Source organism: Tubulanus polymorphus, chromosome 1 (genome assembly GCF_964204645.1).
Source record: "Tubulanus polymorphus chromosome 1, tnTubPoly1.2, whole genome shotgun sequence".
NCBI lineage: Eukaryota > Metazoa > Nemertea > Palaeonemertea > Tubulaniformes > Tubulanidae > Tubulanus > Tubulanus polymorphus.
Genome location: NC_134025.1, coordinates 6953604 through 6970708, shown reverse-complemented (window position 1 = coordinate 6970708; position 17105 = coordinate 6953604). Strand labels below are relative to the sequence as shown.

The window sequence follows — 17105 nt, the reverse complement described above, 5'->3', positions numbered from 1 at the left end:
ACGCCGGCCAGTCAATGATCGTTACTTGTATAATGTGTTTAACGTCTTATCTGGTTTTCAGATGACTTCTTATATGACTATTTTTGCTGAGATGATTCGTTCGTCAGGTATGAAGAGATAACGGGAAATGAAGACTACAGGACATCGACTCTGACCGTATAGCCTAATGTTGTATGTGACGTTGCTGGAGTTGTCCCAGTATTTGCGCAAGCGACACAAAAATAAACAAATAAACGGCGAGGTTTTCGTTCGTAGAATATCCGAATAAAACACGTCGGTATATGGATGGATGCGCGATTAACATTCTACGGTTGCATTAGTGAGGTACTAAAATGTGCGACGACTCTTGCACTGCGTTCGAGTTTTGCCGCCGCGGAAAATTCGACGAGGACACTAAACTTATGCGGCGGACGATCAACGGTATGATAAGCGACGTATTCAAAGCGAACGCTGTTATCTCGTCTCATAGGCACTATTCGTGCCGGTCGCTTTCGTGGAAAAGAAAACGCGAAAAATGGAAGCGTATATCGCATTCTGCGCACACAATTCCATCTTCCATCCACGTCAGCGACAAGATATATCTTGTAAATAGTACGACGGCGCTTTGGATTAGGCGATCAAAACTGCATTTAAGTGGTCTCATTAATATCAACAGAATTTAGTTTCTGATATAACCGTGTGAACGAAATGTACAGTGTTTTTGCCTTTTGACTTCGCCCGATATAACTCGGGATAACGGCAGTGATTTTATTATGACCACTGGCATATTGTTATATAGAGACTGATGTGTCTACGATCTTATTTTTTCTTTGCGTACGAAACCCTGTGATAAATTATGTAATTCAATTCATACTCGCTGTACACTTGTAAAGTACCGGTAATCAAGATTTATCAAAAGTAAAATCCTACGTAGTTAATTACAGAACTACAGTTCGGCCAGTCACACGAAGGCCAGTCACACACAATTAGCGTGTGTAGTATGAATCTGGCAATAATAAATGTAGTCACAAAACACTTTATGAGTTGTGGTGGCAACCCTAAGAAATAAAAACCCTCGAAAACGATACACGAAAGCTTTGTCAATATGAAATAAAATCCTGTGTTGATTTCTGGGCCAATTCACTTTGAATCATCTGATACTGAAGTCAACATCGGATGAGAATCTCTCATTACATTTTATCTTGGCATCAGAAACTGTAATGTCTCCTCCTGGACAGACATGTTCAGGATATAGCTCGATCGGCTGACCATCTCGCTGATAAGCATCAAACGGAAAGTGTTGAGTGTGTCGTCCAAGATCAGTATAGGTTTTGTATTATCTACCGGGGGTCCTGGAACAGCGTTTTTCGTGTATGATATGCTATGAATAATCATGTCTAATTTGTTTTATCCCTTGTGTTCCATACGTAGCGAAAATGCCGAAGAATCATATGATTTGTAATCCGTTACTTCTAAAGTGGGTGTATAGTACACATCTCCACGTGAATATATTGCTAATTTTAAACATCAATGTTTCTATATTAAGGTTTGTTCATCAATATTTTGCGTGGACGATGACAGAAATCGCGTTGAAGTCCTTCGGGATATGTTGTTGACATGAAACAGGAACATTACTCAAATTTCAAACAAAACAAGCTATTTTGGTAGGTTTTTTTTCAAAGTTTTAATCAAACAATACAACACTCCACTCCGCCTTAACTCTGCCAAAATAGGAGCGGTAAAATGCTATAACGGAGTTGGCCAAATACCAAAGTCGAGAATATTGAAATGGATACAATTATATTATATAGGATAGGCATAACAAAATTCAAGACATTTAGTGGATTATTTTGATTGGTCCTTACCGGTAAGGACTGGAACATATTTGGGAACGGAGTGTATAGTACTGTATTTGTCTATCGATCGAGGATTTAATGAGATTCTTTGTATCCCCAAGGGTAGAGTTTTCTAATTCATTAGAATTCATAATTCCATATGATCATTAAGTTAAGTATCATTGATTTGTGTCTCAGTGATGTACATGCTTTTAAACGATTTGACCTTCTTCTGAAAAATGGGGCAATATTGTGTTGATAATTAAAATGGCGAAACTAATTTCTGTGCTAGTGCGAACCACGTCGAAAACACAGATATAATATGAATATATATGTTGTTATATTCTGTTAGATTTTTAAAAAGAATGGTTCGCTTAGTATATATAAAATAACACGTACTAATGATGATATGATTCGAGAAGAGTTGACGGCGATTCAGTGCAAGAGATCTGAAAAATAATAATAATAATTTCAAAATAAAAAAAAATATATGTATAATAGTTAAAGGAGTTTGTTATTGGTGCGAATACGTATATTCGAGTGGAGTAAAGCAGATTTTGATGACATCCGTTAACATCGAGATGTTGAAATTGTAAAAATAGCAACGATAATGAACCAGACAATGGTACATCAACGTAATCCGCTTACTGGATACGACGACAAGTCTGGGCTTCAACCTCGCCATGAGAATCGGTGATGAAACATGTTATACAGATTTATTCTTTACGCAGTTTTTTTTATCTCTGACACCAATCGGAAAAACTGCGCCGTCGGCGCTCAGAATATATACATAATCAAGCATTAAAGAAAAACACATAATGGGAATACTAACACAAAACTGCTTTTATCTGCCGATAAATGTACGGCTACTTCTGAAAATCGAGCTCAGATTACGAACGTATACCAGTAAGTTGTTTTTGACATCCCGTGTATCAGATACATAGAGGGGATACAACTAGGGTCGTTACTTATAGCATTTGCAGGTTAGGGGCATAAATATCCCGAAAAGGGTAGTTATCTAGAGTCAAACACCGCTATAACGATTCTTCTTATAGGCCCCTTAAGACCCCGAGTTCTACATTGAATTTCTATTGGATATAACAAAAACGATTCGTAAGATTTTTAAGGGCACAAGCAAATGCAAAAAGGGCATTTTTACCAACAAGTGATTTTGTTTTTATATATGAAAGTAAGCAAAATAGTAAGCAGAATAAGAGTCGTAGAATATTTTTCTGGTAATACAGCACGTGGTCGCTCTAACAGGTGAACCGACAGACAAAGATGTATTGCATCAATAATTCATGGAGACAAATGGGTTCTCGTATTGGCTCTGATAGATTGTGAATGCCAATACTCAGTCTTCTCAAGCTGCATTTTCGGCTAAAACGACGATCCAGACGAGGGATCTTTTGCAAACGGAGAAGTATTTCAGCCGACAGAATAAATCCTTTTAGCTATTATTACATGCACGTGACATATACGTATACATATCGTATACATATCTGTGTATATATATGGAATATTTGCGATACGTTTTCACCGCATAAGATTGATTACTTCCTGTATATTATGAGTATCAATTTTTGGTGCAAATGTTGTCGTTGTATATATCCCAAGTTGAAATGTAATCCATCCAAGGGCATGTAGTAGGTATATACCCAACTTGTATTCAGTGAAATACTTGTTCCGTGTATTTTCCTTTTAACGATATCGAGAAAGGTAAAAAATGTATTTCGTAAAAAATGCATTATAAATTCTCGAGTGTTCGAGTTTTGATTGAAGAGAAACCTATGTCTGATAATAATTCGTCGCGGGAGAAAAAAAAATTCGAAACATGAAGAAGGAATACAAACTGTATTTGTTTACAGGCTGGTTGGGTCATGAAGTATGCTTAATTTGCCCGCACCGAAGAAGACTTAATTCCCGGTACATGTAATTCCGCTCCAGACTTGGCTTGTTAGGGCAATTGCAGTGATGGTGTCGTGTTTGTTCGGCCGGGGAGAGTCAACACGCAAGCATACCTAAACATGCCACAAGTATAATCTCATTTTCAGCACTGAATCCGATCCGGACGGGTTCCGCGCTGATTGCTTAAGTGAACGGGAGACGATTTAATCAGCTTCCTTGTATCCTAATAAAAAAGCCAAGCCACGTTTTCTTTTGTCATTCTATTCTGGACATGATGACGACATCGCGCTAAGTGCATCGAAAGGGCACTGTATGACGCTAACGAGTTTTATACCGTCTAAACAACCCTATTGTCACCAGAAGACATGGCTAATTTTGTTTTACATCAAGTCCGAGTTCTCTATATTACTGGCTTAATTCCCTTTGAAGACGCAGAAAGCTTTAGTTGACCAAAACGTGTCTGGAATATATGGATTCACTGAAGAAAGGTCAATACTGCCCAGTCTTTGTGTTCGCACCGTATGTGTTTCGTGTACAAAATCCGACGGACAAGAACATCAAGGGATAAAACTAAATAATCACTAAAGAGCCCGATTATCGGTTAATATGATCTGGGACCAGGTCTACAGTCGATACTTAAGACAAGACTAGGATTCTGTTTCTGACAAACTGATAGTTATGTCAATAGGAACAAACCTCGCATGCAAAATCGGGCAGAATCACTGAAAGGTGTTAAATCTTGAAAACACTTTCTTTCTAAATATGGTAATGATATAACATTTAGACATTTTATCGCCAAACAAACCTGAAAATGGAAAATGTATGATAAATTTTGCAAAAGTCTGATTGAAATTTCAATCGGTGATAAAGTGACTTTTACACTGAGTACCGACTTGAATAATAAAAAGAACAAATACGAAAAAAAAGCCAAATTTGTCGTGGGATGATTTTCCAACCATGTACGAGACACAAACAAAATAAAAAAACTAACATTATTGGCCCCCTTTTTCTTGGTTCAGTGCACGAAGAAAAAGTACGAGCTAACGTTTATATAGAAAGAAGATCTTGGCAACGAGACTTTAATTGAGTAATTTATTTGTATATAGATGTAAGTGTCCATCATGTATATTTACAAGAAATAATTTTAGTAATTTTTAGTAATTCTCATAAAATATTTCTATTATATCAATTAAAGTTCTGAGAGATACATAAATTTCAAGGCATGTACTCGATAACATGATTGGATGAAGAGAATCTGACATTTCTGCGCGTTGGAGATTCGTCTCTGCGGAAACAAGAGTTCGCGGAGTAAACATTGTGCGCGTGGACCATCGAAAATGTGGGCTTCAAATCACTGGAAGTTATTGAGACGGTGAAGTTTTCACTGGGACGAAAATCTGATCCAGCTGCCTCGGAAGCTTTCTTCTTTAATATAGACCTCTTTTTCTCGGGTATCGCTTTCGATTTCATTTGATTTTCTTCAATTAAATGGTCAGTGTTCTTCTCGACTGATTCGATTTTTTCGGAAATGTCATTTTTAGATTCGATCGGTTTGGTTAACTCTTTTAGATCCTGTCCATTTCGCTGAGTTCGATTGTTTGTAGTCTCGGAACATTTCGAGCAGCTGAAACGATTTTTAGATTTCACTGGCTGCACAATATTTGCCACCATTCGTTTGCTTACTTCGCCATCTTGTGACGACTTTTCACTCGACGGTGCTACAACGCGATGTACTACATTAGCGGGTGATATTTTAGCCGGTCGCCGATCACCATACGCCATCGATAATTGTCTTTCGATATCTTGTAACTTTTTCAGTATCAAAGCTCTGGAGAACTTGATTTTACTTTCATGGTAATTATAATTACTTAATTCCGTATTATCTGTGGCTTTTGACGTCGCCCGCCGATTGTCAGAAGAATTCATTGGAGGATTGATTCCTTTTCGATCAGCCTCGATCATCGCTGATTTTATTTTGCTTCGATGCATTTGCAACAGAGTTCTAATATTAGGCGGGTATGCCTCGCCAATATTGCCGTTTGGTCTGGCCATCCATGTACAAACACCGAATGGTTTCCGCGGATAAAAACATTGAAATGAATTGTAATTCCTTGTATTTGGTCTCGCCAAATAAGTCAGATGAAATTGGTTTCGATGTTGATTGAAGCGTATTTTATCTTGTTTTCTATTTAACGTCAGCGATTTGTCGTCTAATGAAAGGCGTTTTGAGTCGTAGATTCGGGGCGATTTGGGAACGCCGTTTGTAAGCATGACAGGCGACAAAGCTGGTTTGACCGGGTTCGGTGCAGACGATGACCACGCGGACGAGTCCGCCATCCCGTGAGTAGCTTTCGTATGAGTCATTAACACTGGAATAATCCACACAAAAATTATTCAATCAACGAAGTGACAAGTTTGGAGTTGTAAAACTCACGGAAATAAACTTAACTGCTTTCAACGGTAACATCTGATTGACAGCATTGAACAAAATTACCTTCTAAAATTTTCCGTGTATCAACAACGTCAGTTTTTCTTTTCTATAGGACCACAACCAACATGTAAATTGTCGAAAGTAAATTGCGACTATCTAATGTAACCCATGATGACAACCTGTCTCCGCTATCTACGGCTTACAAATTGATTTCCTCGCTGAACATAATAGGACGGAACGCGTAGATTCTGCAGCCTCATCAATATCGCACGAGAATATTTCCCAGAGGTCGAATGTATTGTCCGGTTTATGGATCTACTCGGACCTTTGTGCGTAGATAGGTATATATATACAGTACTTGTCCTTCACATGGAAACACTTTATTTGCATTTTAACGCATTCCATTTCACTGAAACCGCTTAAATAGGTAAATATATGAAACCGAAGTCAACTGTTGTTTGTGGACAGTGATAAACAAATAAAGCCTTACCACATCATTTCACCATATCTTATATAGAAGCGTTAACAACAGTGGTTTTCACAACAATAACCTTACATTGGTGGAACCATGGGACTCTAAAACTATGAGTCCCCGGTGGAACTATGTAAGTTATACATATATGTTTACCCCCAAGATGCGAAGAATTAATTCAAATTCAAATAATTTACAAACATGCTAATTCAAACTTAGTCGTTATTTTCAGAGATAATAAGATACCGTTTATATTTTTTCCTAGAATAAATTCGCTTTAATTTTGAATTCCTCATCTCAAAAACATTATTCCATCTAAAGTATCGGAGGTATTCAGGCGATATTTATTTTCTCGCCATATTTTAACGTTTCGCCTCAGAATATTTGCGTACGACACGTCCAGGTCATCTCGTTGGTGCTGTAGCCCCACATCAACCGACGAAGCCGGAGACGGAGTATCCCGCAATAGTTCGGCGCCGTTCTGCGGGCTAGGTGTGTCTCGAGAGCCGATACTCGATAAACGTTGGGACAGTATGCCGTGGAGCGGTTGCAAAATATCCCCAAGTTCTGTTTGTAAATCTAGTTGAAGGTCGCCGAGCGGGGATGAAAATAGGTCATCGTCATCTGAATAATAAAGAAAATCATCATCATCAGCATCATCATCATTAATATTTGCAATTTTTGTCCGACATAACAGGTGACACAAAGCTTATGAGTGTAGATCATGAAAAAACAGAACCAAGTTCCACATTCTTGTTAGAATACGTAGTTTCTACCTTGAGTCGAGAAATTGCTTATAACAGGGAATGATGCACTGGACGGAAGTAACCTACCGAATTCTATCGATACTGGTGCATTCTGCGCAGATTCGGGTACATCATCAAGTTCATCGGCAGACGACTGGCTGCTCATTCTACTACGTCGCTCTCTATCCCTTACCGCTGGTTCACTGCGCCTCATCGGTTTCATTGACACGGACCGTCCGACTGATATTGCATCAGGATTCAAACCCCTGCGATAAATGATCATTTCGCTCGCATCGCTTTGTCGTCTCGATGTCCGTTTACCGTTCAGCATTTGGATATTGTCGTAAATATGAATGAGCTGCCGAAGGATGTTTTCATCTTCAAGCGAAAGAGCCGACTGTAATTGAGGAAATGAACAATGATGAATCATAATAATGTTTGCAAATTCAATAATTCTTTCTTCTTTTGTATCATCTTTTCGTTTACATTTCTTTCCACTTGCCTCAATAAGTAACGTTACTAAACATTCAACCAGAATTATGAGTTAAACTTTTATATAAATCAATAAGTGTAGCCATGGCAGGCAGTTTGACACTGTGAACGTATCCCCCAACGGAAACCCCCAGCGGAAGTTCAAGGCCAACACTTTTCTAAACGTCAGAAAAAATGAATGAAACCTTTTTCACATGTATTCTGTCTAAGCAATTAATGGAACAGACTAAAATAAGACCACAAGTCGTTAAGCAATTGCATCAGAATGCATCTTCTAATGACTATTTTTTCGAACCTTTTTCGAACCTGTCCCGGATTTGTCTGTACGATCACAGGCCATTGAATAGTGTTAAATATATGTGACGTAAAATAATATAAACTCTTTATAATCTTGAGAATGGACATGATTTTTTACTTGCAAAAGCTGGTAGCTATGTATATGTACATATCATCGCATGCTATAATACTCACTAGATCTTTTCTGAGTTTATCGAGTGAAGATTCCATCTGTGTAGTGTATCAAATGGTAAGCTTATATATATCGAACTGTACAACGCTATCCAGTGGTTGTGATGGAATAGATGGATAGGTATAGACTCAAACCACCAGAGTTAAAAACACGTACAAAACGTCGAATATTTCTGTAATGATATAATAGCGTAGATGCATCACCGCGTATAGACGACCGACCAGGATATTCATCCGCTCCCGGAACTTAATTGGAACAACGGCTGTTTAGTTCACGTTTCCGTGTGAATGATGAGTATAAGCAATTAGACTCGATAAACCTTTTTAAAATTGTTAGCCTCGAAAAATTTACAAACGGGTTTATGACATACGTATTCAATTATGGCGCTTGTACAGCCTAATGGCTCAATGTCCTTCACATTCAATTTGTATATATTAAACGAAAATAAATTCATTCATTAAAGGCCACGAATTTGACTGAAGTGATATGAGAATTTTACTCCTTTATCGATTACAAAAAGTTACGATTGAAACTAATACTGACCCAATAAATACATTTAGGCATTGTATATTTGAAAATAAGATCAATATCTGATTAATCAGTTATAGAAAAATAAAACACACGCATGCCGCAATGTGAAATATACATCTTTCTGGAGATAAATTGATTATATGTTGATGTTAGATTGACGATGTCTTTCACTCTTTGAATAAGTTTTGAAATCTATCTGGTTTATTTTGCCAACATATGACTCAGTATTATGGTACGGATATTGCACTCTAGTACACTCTCATAAACGGAGAGGATTTGTGTGTGGACCTGTATTACATACAAAGAACAATAACATAAATTGCTGCGAAACAATGAAATAACTTCTCACATAATGATAGCCCTAATATCGAGGTCAAATTTACATTTTTATTGAAATAATGGTCGTTGTGCGCAGTCATGATTTTAGTTAGATTATATACATTTCGTACATTTCATTTACAACAAGAAGTAGTATAAAGGAAATACAAAATATTGTAAAATATGCACGCTGGACGACTGGTAATTAATAACCACTCACTGGCATTCATGCCCATTCAGAAGTTACAGGACACAAACATGAAACACTGAATTACGTTCCAAGGATATTTTAAACATGAAATTGAATTTATCATAGACACGTATACATTAATTTGAGCACAGTGATTCTGTGTTATCATTCTGTATCGAGCTATACATTTTAGATTTTTCTGTATCGAGCTCGAAAGGTTTCGGCCTTTGAAGATTATTCGTAAATTGTCTAAAACTGTTCTTTATGAATGTGATATCTATTTCCTCATCTCGATGAGTATTATAACTGTGTTGAATTTTGCCATTTCGAAAGTTTGCTTTCTAAACAGCGCCCGAATTTATCTACTATTAGTAGATAAATTTGGGTACTGTTTAGAAAGCAAACTTTCGAAAAAATTATTTTTTTGTTATTTTCATTTAATTCATAGTAATTTTGAAAATAGTTCTTAGCAGCTGAAAATTGCCCCTCGATTTACGGAAGGTTTGTAGAAGAACTGAGAAAATTTATTTGAAAATACTTTTGGCTGTTATCAAAGTTTACCTATCCACTTTACGAAAGCATTACTATAATATATCATTCTAGATTAGATAAACAAAACTAACATCAATCACTTGGCAATATTTATTCATTTATCCTCCGCCGTAACTAATACAATCATAAGACCTAGCGAAGCAAAACAAATTCCAAAATTACTACAGAGGCGATCTGAAATAAGGAGAACAAATTACGAAATCAGGAAGATCTATATAAGATATATAAGGCTTAGTTTATAATCATTCATTTGCCCCAATCTGGTTTTATTCAAACCAATAGCGCATTGTACATGAGACTAAAATCAGTAACTTGAATAGAAATGTTCATCGCTGTTTATTGATAGCAACCGAGCGGTGAATGCAGAAAAAAATTCAATGGTTACGCGTATTGGCGTCCGCACAAAGGATCATACCAGTCAACTGTATAGACGTTAAAGAAGTGCCTCTGATCACCGACTCATTGCGACGAGAGCACATGTAAAACACAAACATATATCTATTTAATAACAGTCGATGAGGTAAGACAAAAATGGCCGACACGGAGGAAAAACAATCGGTAAAAGGTTCGTTAGCGGGAGATGTAGCGGAAGAACAATCGTCAAAAGAAGCGGGCACTAATGACCAACAAAGTACGGATGATAATTCCGCGCCTTCCAAAATAGACATAGAAGCCGAAAAGCAAGATGCTCCAAAAGATGAAGTGGCGCCCGAAGATAACGTGACAGGCGAGGAAACAGAAAAACAAGATGGACAAGAAAAAGAAGAAATAGAGCAAGTTCCAACAGCAGATGAAGAGAAGGAACCTACTCCTGCGAATGCAGATAGAGAAAATGAAGTCAGTGAGAGGGTTATCGTTACAGAAATGGAATCTGGTGACCTGCTTTACAAACTGAACGAGGCTATCGAAAATTTGAACAGAGAACACGGTCGTCTGAAATCTTCGCAATTATCTGATTACCAGTACGCGTCTGAATTTAAGTATTCCCTCCAGGAAACGATCGAAATTCTTGACACAAGTAAACAACAACAAGTCAAAAAGCAAACAGCCATACACGACCTTCGTCAGGCTTTAGAGGCTATTTGCCAGACCCTGAGGGAAAAACTTGAAAAAGAAAATGATGCAACAATCGACCGAGAGGCAACAGGTAAGAATTTACGTGAATTTTTTGACATTCAATTTTCTCATTTTGTTGAAATGATTCCAATACTTTGAGGATGGGGGTACGTTACATTATTCGCATTGAAATAGTACTTATTGTAAATAGTACGTGTCGTTCACATATTGGTAAATACGTTTCCAAAATTTGTGCGAGCATCTTTCTACACATTCTGACAGGTTTGAACAGTTTGTACATTCAAGAAACGTGTCTAAGATCTGAAAATGAATTATATCACACCCATATTACGTATGTCGTAATCTTTAGAATGACGCGAATTTCCGTCGATTTTTATTTCTAATTTTGGCTGAGCGTTTAAACTTTATTTAATGCACTATATTCATATCATAAAAGACGTCTTAGTATGTACATGAAATAGGTCGAATCACGGGGAGGCTTTTGTCGTTATATTACTTTCTTAAGTGTTTTTCAAATAAAAGGAACAATGCCCTCGCATAGCTATATTTATCTTAATTCATTAAAAATATCAATATTCCAACGGTAAAAAGTAAAACGTATAATACCTTTATATTCATGTATCACCAAGCTATACAATTAACATAATATATAGAATAATTTATATGATATATAGATAATCAACGCAAGGATAGATAGTTTAAATGTTTGATCTGTTTAAGATTGTAAACGCATTTTACTTATGGAATATAGGGCGTCTGAAAGAAGCTTTACGGCTAGCGGCGGAGGCAGAGGAAGAGACAGCCAAGACAGCGCAACAGGCCGCGGAAGCAATCGCTAAAGCTGAACAGGACGTTGTAGCAATCGATGCAATTTTGGAGGCTCGGGAATCGAAACAGCAGAAGGACAAAGGAGAAAATGAAGACGATGACGACGAGGAAACCAAACTGAGAAAAGCCGAAGAACGCCAACGGGAAGACGAAGCGAGACAGGAAGCAGAACGACTGAAGAAAGAGGAAGAAGAAAGAAAGCGAATCGAACGAGAAGAGCAAAGAAAGCGTAAAGAGGAAGAAGAACGGCTTCGACGCGAAGAAGATGCGAAATACGACCCTAAATCATGGCCAATTTTTGAGTAAGAACCAAACGATATTTTTTCGTTATGAATTTCTACAGGACGTGAATTCACGAGGAAAGAAACCGGTATTTTTCATTTCTTTCTTCAACCGATAATTTTCTATTACCATTTAGCTATAAATGTGATGACAATTCAGAATTTGATGGAATCGTTTGCATCGTTCGTGTTCCACCTGGAACTTTTCAAAAGAAAGAATTGACTTGCACAAAAATGAGCTTGTATGACCTTAACGTCCCATTAGAAGATGACGAGGAACTTGTTAGTGGCCTAATTAGAGTGGAACCTTCTGAGGAATTAAAGGTAAATCTAGTAATAACAAAAATAGTTACCATATTAACACTTAGAGGATTTTAGGAATTACTAGTTGCCATAGGTGATCGTCACCACTTAAAGGGAATCTTAATGTTGGTTCTGAGAAGACGATAATGTATATCAACAATAATTCTAAATTAGTCCCAATTTTGCTGTTAATATATAAATTCTATTCTGAAAGTGTGCAGACTAGAGCATAGTCAGCTCACTCGCAACGTCGGTTTTCGTGCACGTGAATCTCACATCCTTCCGAACGAGAGCATTGCCACGATCAGTCGGTGGTTTGTTTTGTTATTTTACAATTTTCTTAGATATTTGCATTTTAATGGAATGCAACAGTGCAGGATACCGGAATTGGAAAACCGATAATGCATTTCCTACCGAATTCGGATAACCACTGCCGTTTTCGTCGTTTCCAGGAAACCACCGCTAGGCTAACACTGCATCTCATCGATTGTTTCTAATTGACTTCCGTCGCTGCAGCGTTAACGAAATAAACAATAGTTAAGCAGACGTAAATTATGTTGCAAGCCCGTCCAATTACTTTTTCATTGTACGAGAATAGTTGTAGTTCTGCGCCACACATCGATAATGAGAAAATATTGAGTTGAATAAATCATGAAGTATAACGCAATATGGAATTCGATTTGTTCCATGCCGTTGGAATACACGGACGTTTCAACGCAGTTTGCAAATATAACATTGTTTTTTTATCTTCGCGTCTAGTATGCACTTAAAATCGTGTGTCGGTCTATATAGTACCATACCCTGTGTGCAAAAAGAACAGGTAAATGAAAAGTCTGAAAGAGGCTAATCTGGATTTGTGAAATTAAATTTTCAAGGTACGGATCGATGACAGAAGAGTGGCTATGCAAGCAAAACAGAAAAAAGCGGGCAAAAAAGCGAAAACAAAAATGGAAGCACGCGGAGAGGTTGTACGTATCAGAAACCGTCTGTTTGTAAACCCGGAAACCACCAGAAATCCAGAAACTATTCACGAATAGAAAATGTAAATATCTTCTAGTAATCTTTTGAAATGAAGGGTATTTCTAGAGTGCATTTTGATGGTAGAAGCTTCGTTGAGATAAGCTTCATTAAAAGATTTACCCAGAATAAAAACCGAACCGACGTTTCCGGGTTTATGGTGGTTTCTTGCACGTATAAACTGTGGCGCTAATAAAGCTATATCGTGTAAACAGAATTCAGAATATCTGGAGCCCATTTCCATCCATGTTTTTTGTTTATTTTCATTTCCGCAGTCGGAAGAACCATGGGCCATAGCCGTTCCTCACAACGCACCAAAGGGAATATCATACCGAGAAACAGTCGTGAAAGTAGAGTTACAAAATGGCACATGGCGCGATATGACCACGCGTGAAGCGACAATTCCCGAATTTCGGGTATGTAGATATGCTTTAAATTCGACTAACTACAATCGAATTATCGTGGGTAGGCCTATATATGTATATCTATGCATATTCTGAATTCTTGTCAGGACCTTAAACTTGCTGAAGTTCGAACTAGACGTACGTGGACAATGGCTGTGATCACACGTCCGAAGAAAGATACATTTACGATAAAGAAACCGGGTGGCACTTTTACTTCATCCGTTGACAGTAGATTTCAATTAACATTCGAAAACGATTGCTTTGATTCGTATCCGCAAACTCTGACTTTAAACGTGAGTTTTCTTTTCAATATATTTCGACAGGTGAATTTCAGAAGTACCCATATTTTTTCATATTTCACTTATCAAGGTGACACTCTGAACTAAGGGTTCCAGTTTTCAGTTTTATTTTGTTATAAGTCATATGTAATTCCAGAACTGTGGAACTGGTTCGTTCGATTATCATATCATTTCACGATGAATACATGGAAAAAGTTGAGTATTTAAGCAGCTTTGTCTATATCCAGGTAACACCATTCGAATCGTCGGTTGTTCAAGCTGCAAAACAATTGCGAAATCCCGACGGCTCAATGGGCGTCTGCGATCGACTTATCGTTGCTAGCGCAGTCGTACGCCTCGGACTGCCCAGTCAGAAATTCTTGAAACCAGTCTCGTTAACTATGACCTTAGCTCAAAATCCTCTTAAACATCAACAACAAGCCAGTGAGAAACCCAAGGCAAAAATAACGCCGATCACGGACTCTGATAGTCCGAAAAAGTCATACGGTATCGGAATGCTGTGGAAAGATGGTATGTATGCATATTTCGGTTGTGAAAACTTCCAAACGTTTTATTTTTTTCCACTGTAGCGTTTTTTCAACTATGTCATCATGTTTTAGACGATGAAGAAGATATGGTACATTTATTGACGAGAGAGGAGACAGGTCACTGGACCATCTCGACTGACCTAGCGGTTAAAGACTTAGGCGCTAAAGATATGGTGGAAATAATACTTAAGAAACCTTTTGGAAGGTACATTTCGATAGGAAATTTGAATTGATTTTCCACTTGATCGACTGGTTGACTGATATTCCTTAACTAGCTTTCATTTCGTTATAGCAATCATGATAGATAGCCATTTTAGCACAGCCAAAACGTTGTAGCACTAAGAGACTTTCATACTCTAGTTGATATATCTTGACATTTAGGATCCTGTTGTTGAGAACAAAAATGCATTCCAAGCCAGATGACGTCGAAAAGATGGCCGCCACTTTAGAACGACTGCAAGCTCAACGATCAGCCGTCGTCGTACTACGTCAAAATCACGATTCCCCGAAAACCGCAAAAATACTGTGCGTATCGAAAAGTAAATTGGAGAAAACGCTGGAGGAGCTGGCCAGCGAGGGCTATACAGAAGGACCAAAACCCAGTAAAGAGCACATTTGTGACGAGGGACAGATAATCACTTTCGGTTTCAGAGGAAATGTTACCAGCGATAAAGAGGATGTTGATACGCGCTTGATGTTCAACTGTCAGATGAAGAGCAGTGTGGATTTATCGGTCACTGAAGTGGATAAATTCGCAAACAAATGCTTCCACGACTATCACGGCTTCATACAACTTTATACAGATGTGAAAGTGAAGAAACTGGTTGACACAGGACAGGGTCGCCGATACGAAATGGTGCCGGAAAAAACTCTTATTTCTGAGTTAGAAATCAATATACCTAAGGTATATATTCAAATAGATTGAATTCGCTAGATATTCATGGAATATCATAAAATAACAAAGCTAATTTCTTTCACAGCCTGAAAAACAAGAGCAGAAAAGAAATCTTACTTCGATTCCAATCATTCCAAATGGTAAGGAAATCATGTTGAATTTAAAGACTGTAACGAGAAATCTATGGATGAAATCTAAATTCTGCCTCTGATTTTTTGTCATTCTAGGTATAATCAACGAAGAGCTATTCCGTGAAATAGCTTCCGAAATGAATTATGACGACAGCCTCAGATTGGCAAGTTTCTTCGAATTGTCGACTTCACAAATACAAATAATAAAACGAGATTTTTGCAACCAAGACGAAGAGATGGCATACTGCGTGCTGGCTACGTGGTGGAAGGCAGAGAAACGTCAACTGGACAAGGTAAAACGATGTTCATGACAATTTAGTATGAGAGTATCAAAAGTATCGTTCCAGTATCATTCCTTATTCTTTTTCTAGGGAGACACTTTGTACAGGGCGTTGGCAAGTGCCGGGCGTCGGGAGGTTGCCGAAATGGTTCGAGAAAGAGATCTCAAATTTAAAGAAGAACGGGAAAAGGAAACGCGAGGTAGGCTGTGAAAACATTTCTCCAAGACCAATAATTTCAAGATTTTTCAAATTGAATTGCATTATGTTTCCTTATCTAAGAAAAACGAATGGAAAAAGCTTGCGCTCGTGTGTCCCAAAATTCTGAAGTGCTGGGAAAATGGAAACTATTCGCAACGAAAGGTCTCGGCTTTTCCGAATCAGAAGTTGAAGAAATCGACGCCGCTAATGAAAATAATCGTTTGAAACTGTTGGACGCGTGCAAACGCTGGGGAAGTAAAGAGGAATCTGATACTGACCATCTCATTCGCCACTTACAACGACTCAAATTCAGACAAGCGGCAGGTAAAATATTCTTGAATACATAGAGGGGATTGAATCAATTGAATTATATCTCCATGTCCTTTCCGTGTCTTCTCTTCAGATGAAGTTAAGCTCGTCGCATAAATTCTGCCTTGATCGTCGATGCCAAGATGTGGATTGCCCTCATTTAACACAGAAGTAGACCAGACGGACGCCAGATTTGTTACTGGATTGTGATATTATACGATTCGTGATATTCAATAAACCTTCCCTGTTTATATCTCAATTTTGATAAGGTAGTTGAATATTTTTCTCGGACAAGGTCTTCCATTGGGCTCAATTTTGTGGGCAAAAGACTGATTGAATGTTTTGTCACGCGGAGAGCCACCGAGCCGTTGACTATTTTTCTCATTCCCGGGTTTTCTTGGAGCCAGCTTTCGGAGAAGCACTACTGAAATTCTCTAATTTATGTACCAATTCATCTTACAAATAAATTTCTCTCATCCGCTAATGGAGGGTCTGGTTTACAACCGATATAGGCCGAATCGATGCTTAGAGCACCGGGCGGATTTACATTTTGAGATGAATCCTACTCCGGCTTTTACTGTACAAAGCTTCCGCATCCAGTTTTTACTGCCTGTTAGCTAGCCGTCTTGTGC

General features: G+C 38.0%; 2 protein-coding genes across 3 annotated transcripts; one reads left to right on the top strand and one right to left on the bottom strand.

Moving 5' to 3' along the window:
* Nucleotides 1-4934: 4934 nt before the first annotated feature.
* Nucleotides 4935-8565, bottom strand: LOC141911903 (uncharacterized). Its single transcript, XM_074803003.1, has 3 exons — nucleotides 8335-8565; nucleotides 7459-7768; nucleotides 4935-7249 (listed from the first exon to the last, which is right to left on the bottom strand). The coding sequence occupies exons 1-3, from the start codon at nucleotides 8368-8370 to the stop codon at nucleotides 6918-6920; spliced, it is 678 nt and encodes a 225-aa protein (XP_074659104.1). The 5' UTR covers nucleotides 8371-8565; the 3' UTR covers nucleotides 4935-6917.
* Nucleotides 8566-10341: 1776 nt separating this feature from the next.
* On the top strand, nucleotides 10342-16715 carry LOC141915177 (death domain-containing protein 1-like). 2 transcript variants are annotated; one of them, XM_074806608.1, is made up of 14 exons: nucleotides 10342-11070; nucleotides 11752-12130; nucleotides 12247-12433; nucleotides 13288-13380; nucleotides 13705-13845; nucleotides 13941-14126; nucleotides 14360-14642; nucleotides 14732-14864; nucleotides 15041-15563; nucleotides 15640-15694; nucleotides 15782-15978; nucleotides 16057-16165; nucleotides 16246-16488; nucleotides 16568-16715. In XM_074806608.1, the coding sequence occupies exons 1-14, from the start codon at nucleotides 10455-10457 to the stop codon at nucleotides 16588-16590; spliced, it is 3168 nt and encodes a 1055-aa protein (XP_074662709.1). In that variant the 5' UTR covers nucleotides 10342-10454; the 3' UTR covers nucleotides 16591-16715. The 2 variants fall into 2 exon arrangements, with proteins under 2 accessions (XP_074662709.1, XP_074662710.1); XM_074806609.1 differs by lacking the exon at nucleotides 13288-13380.
* The last annotated feature ends 390 nt before the right edge of the window (nucleotides 16716-17105 follow it).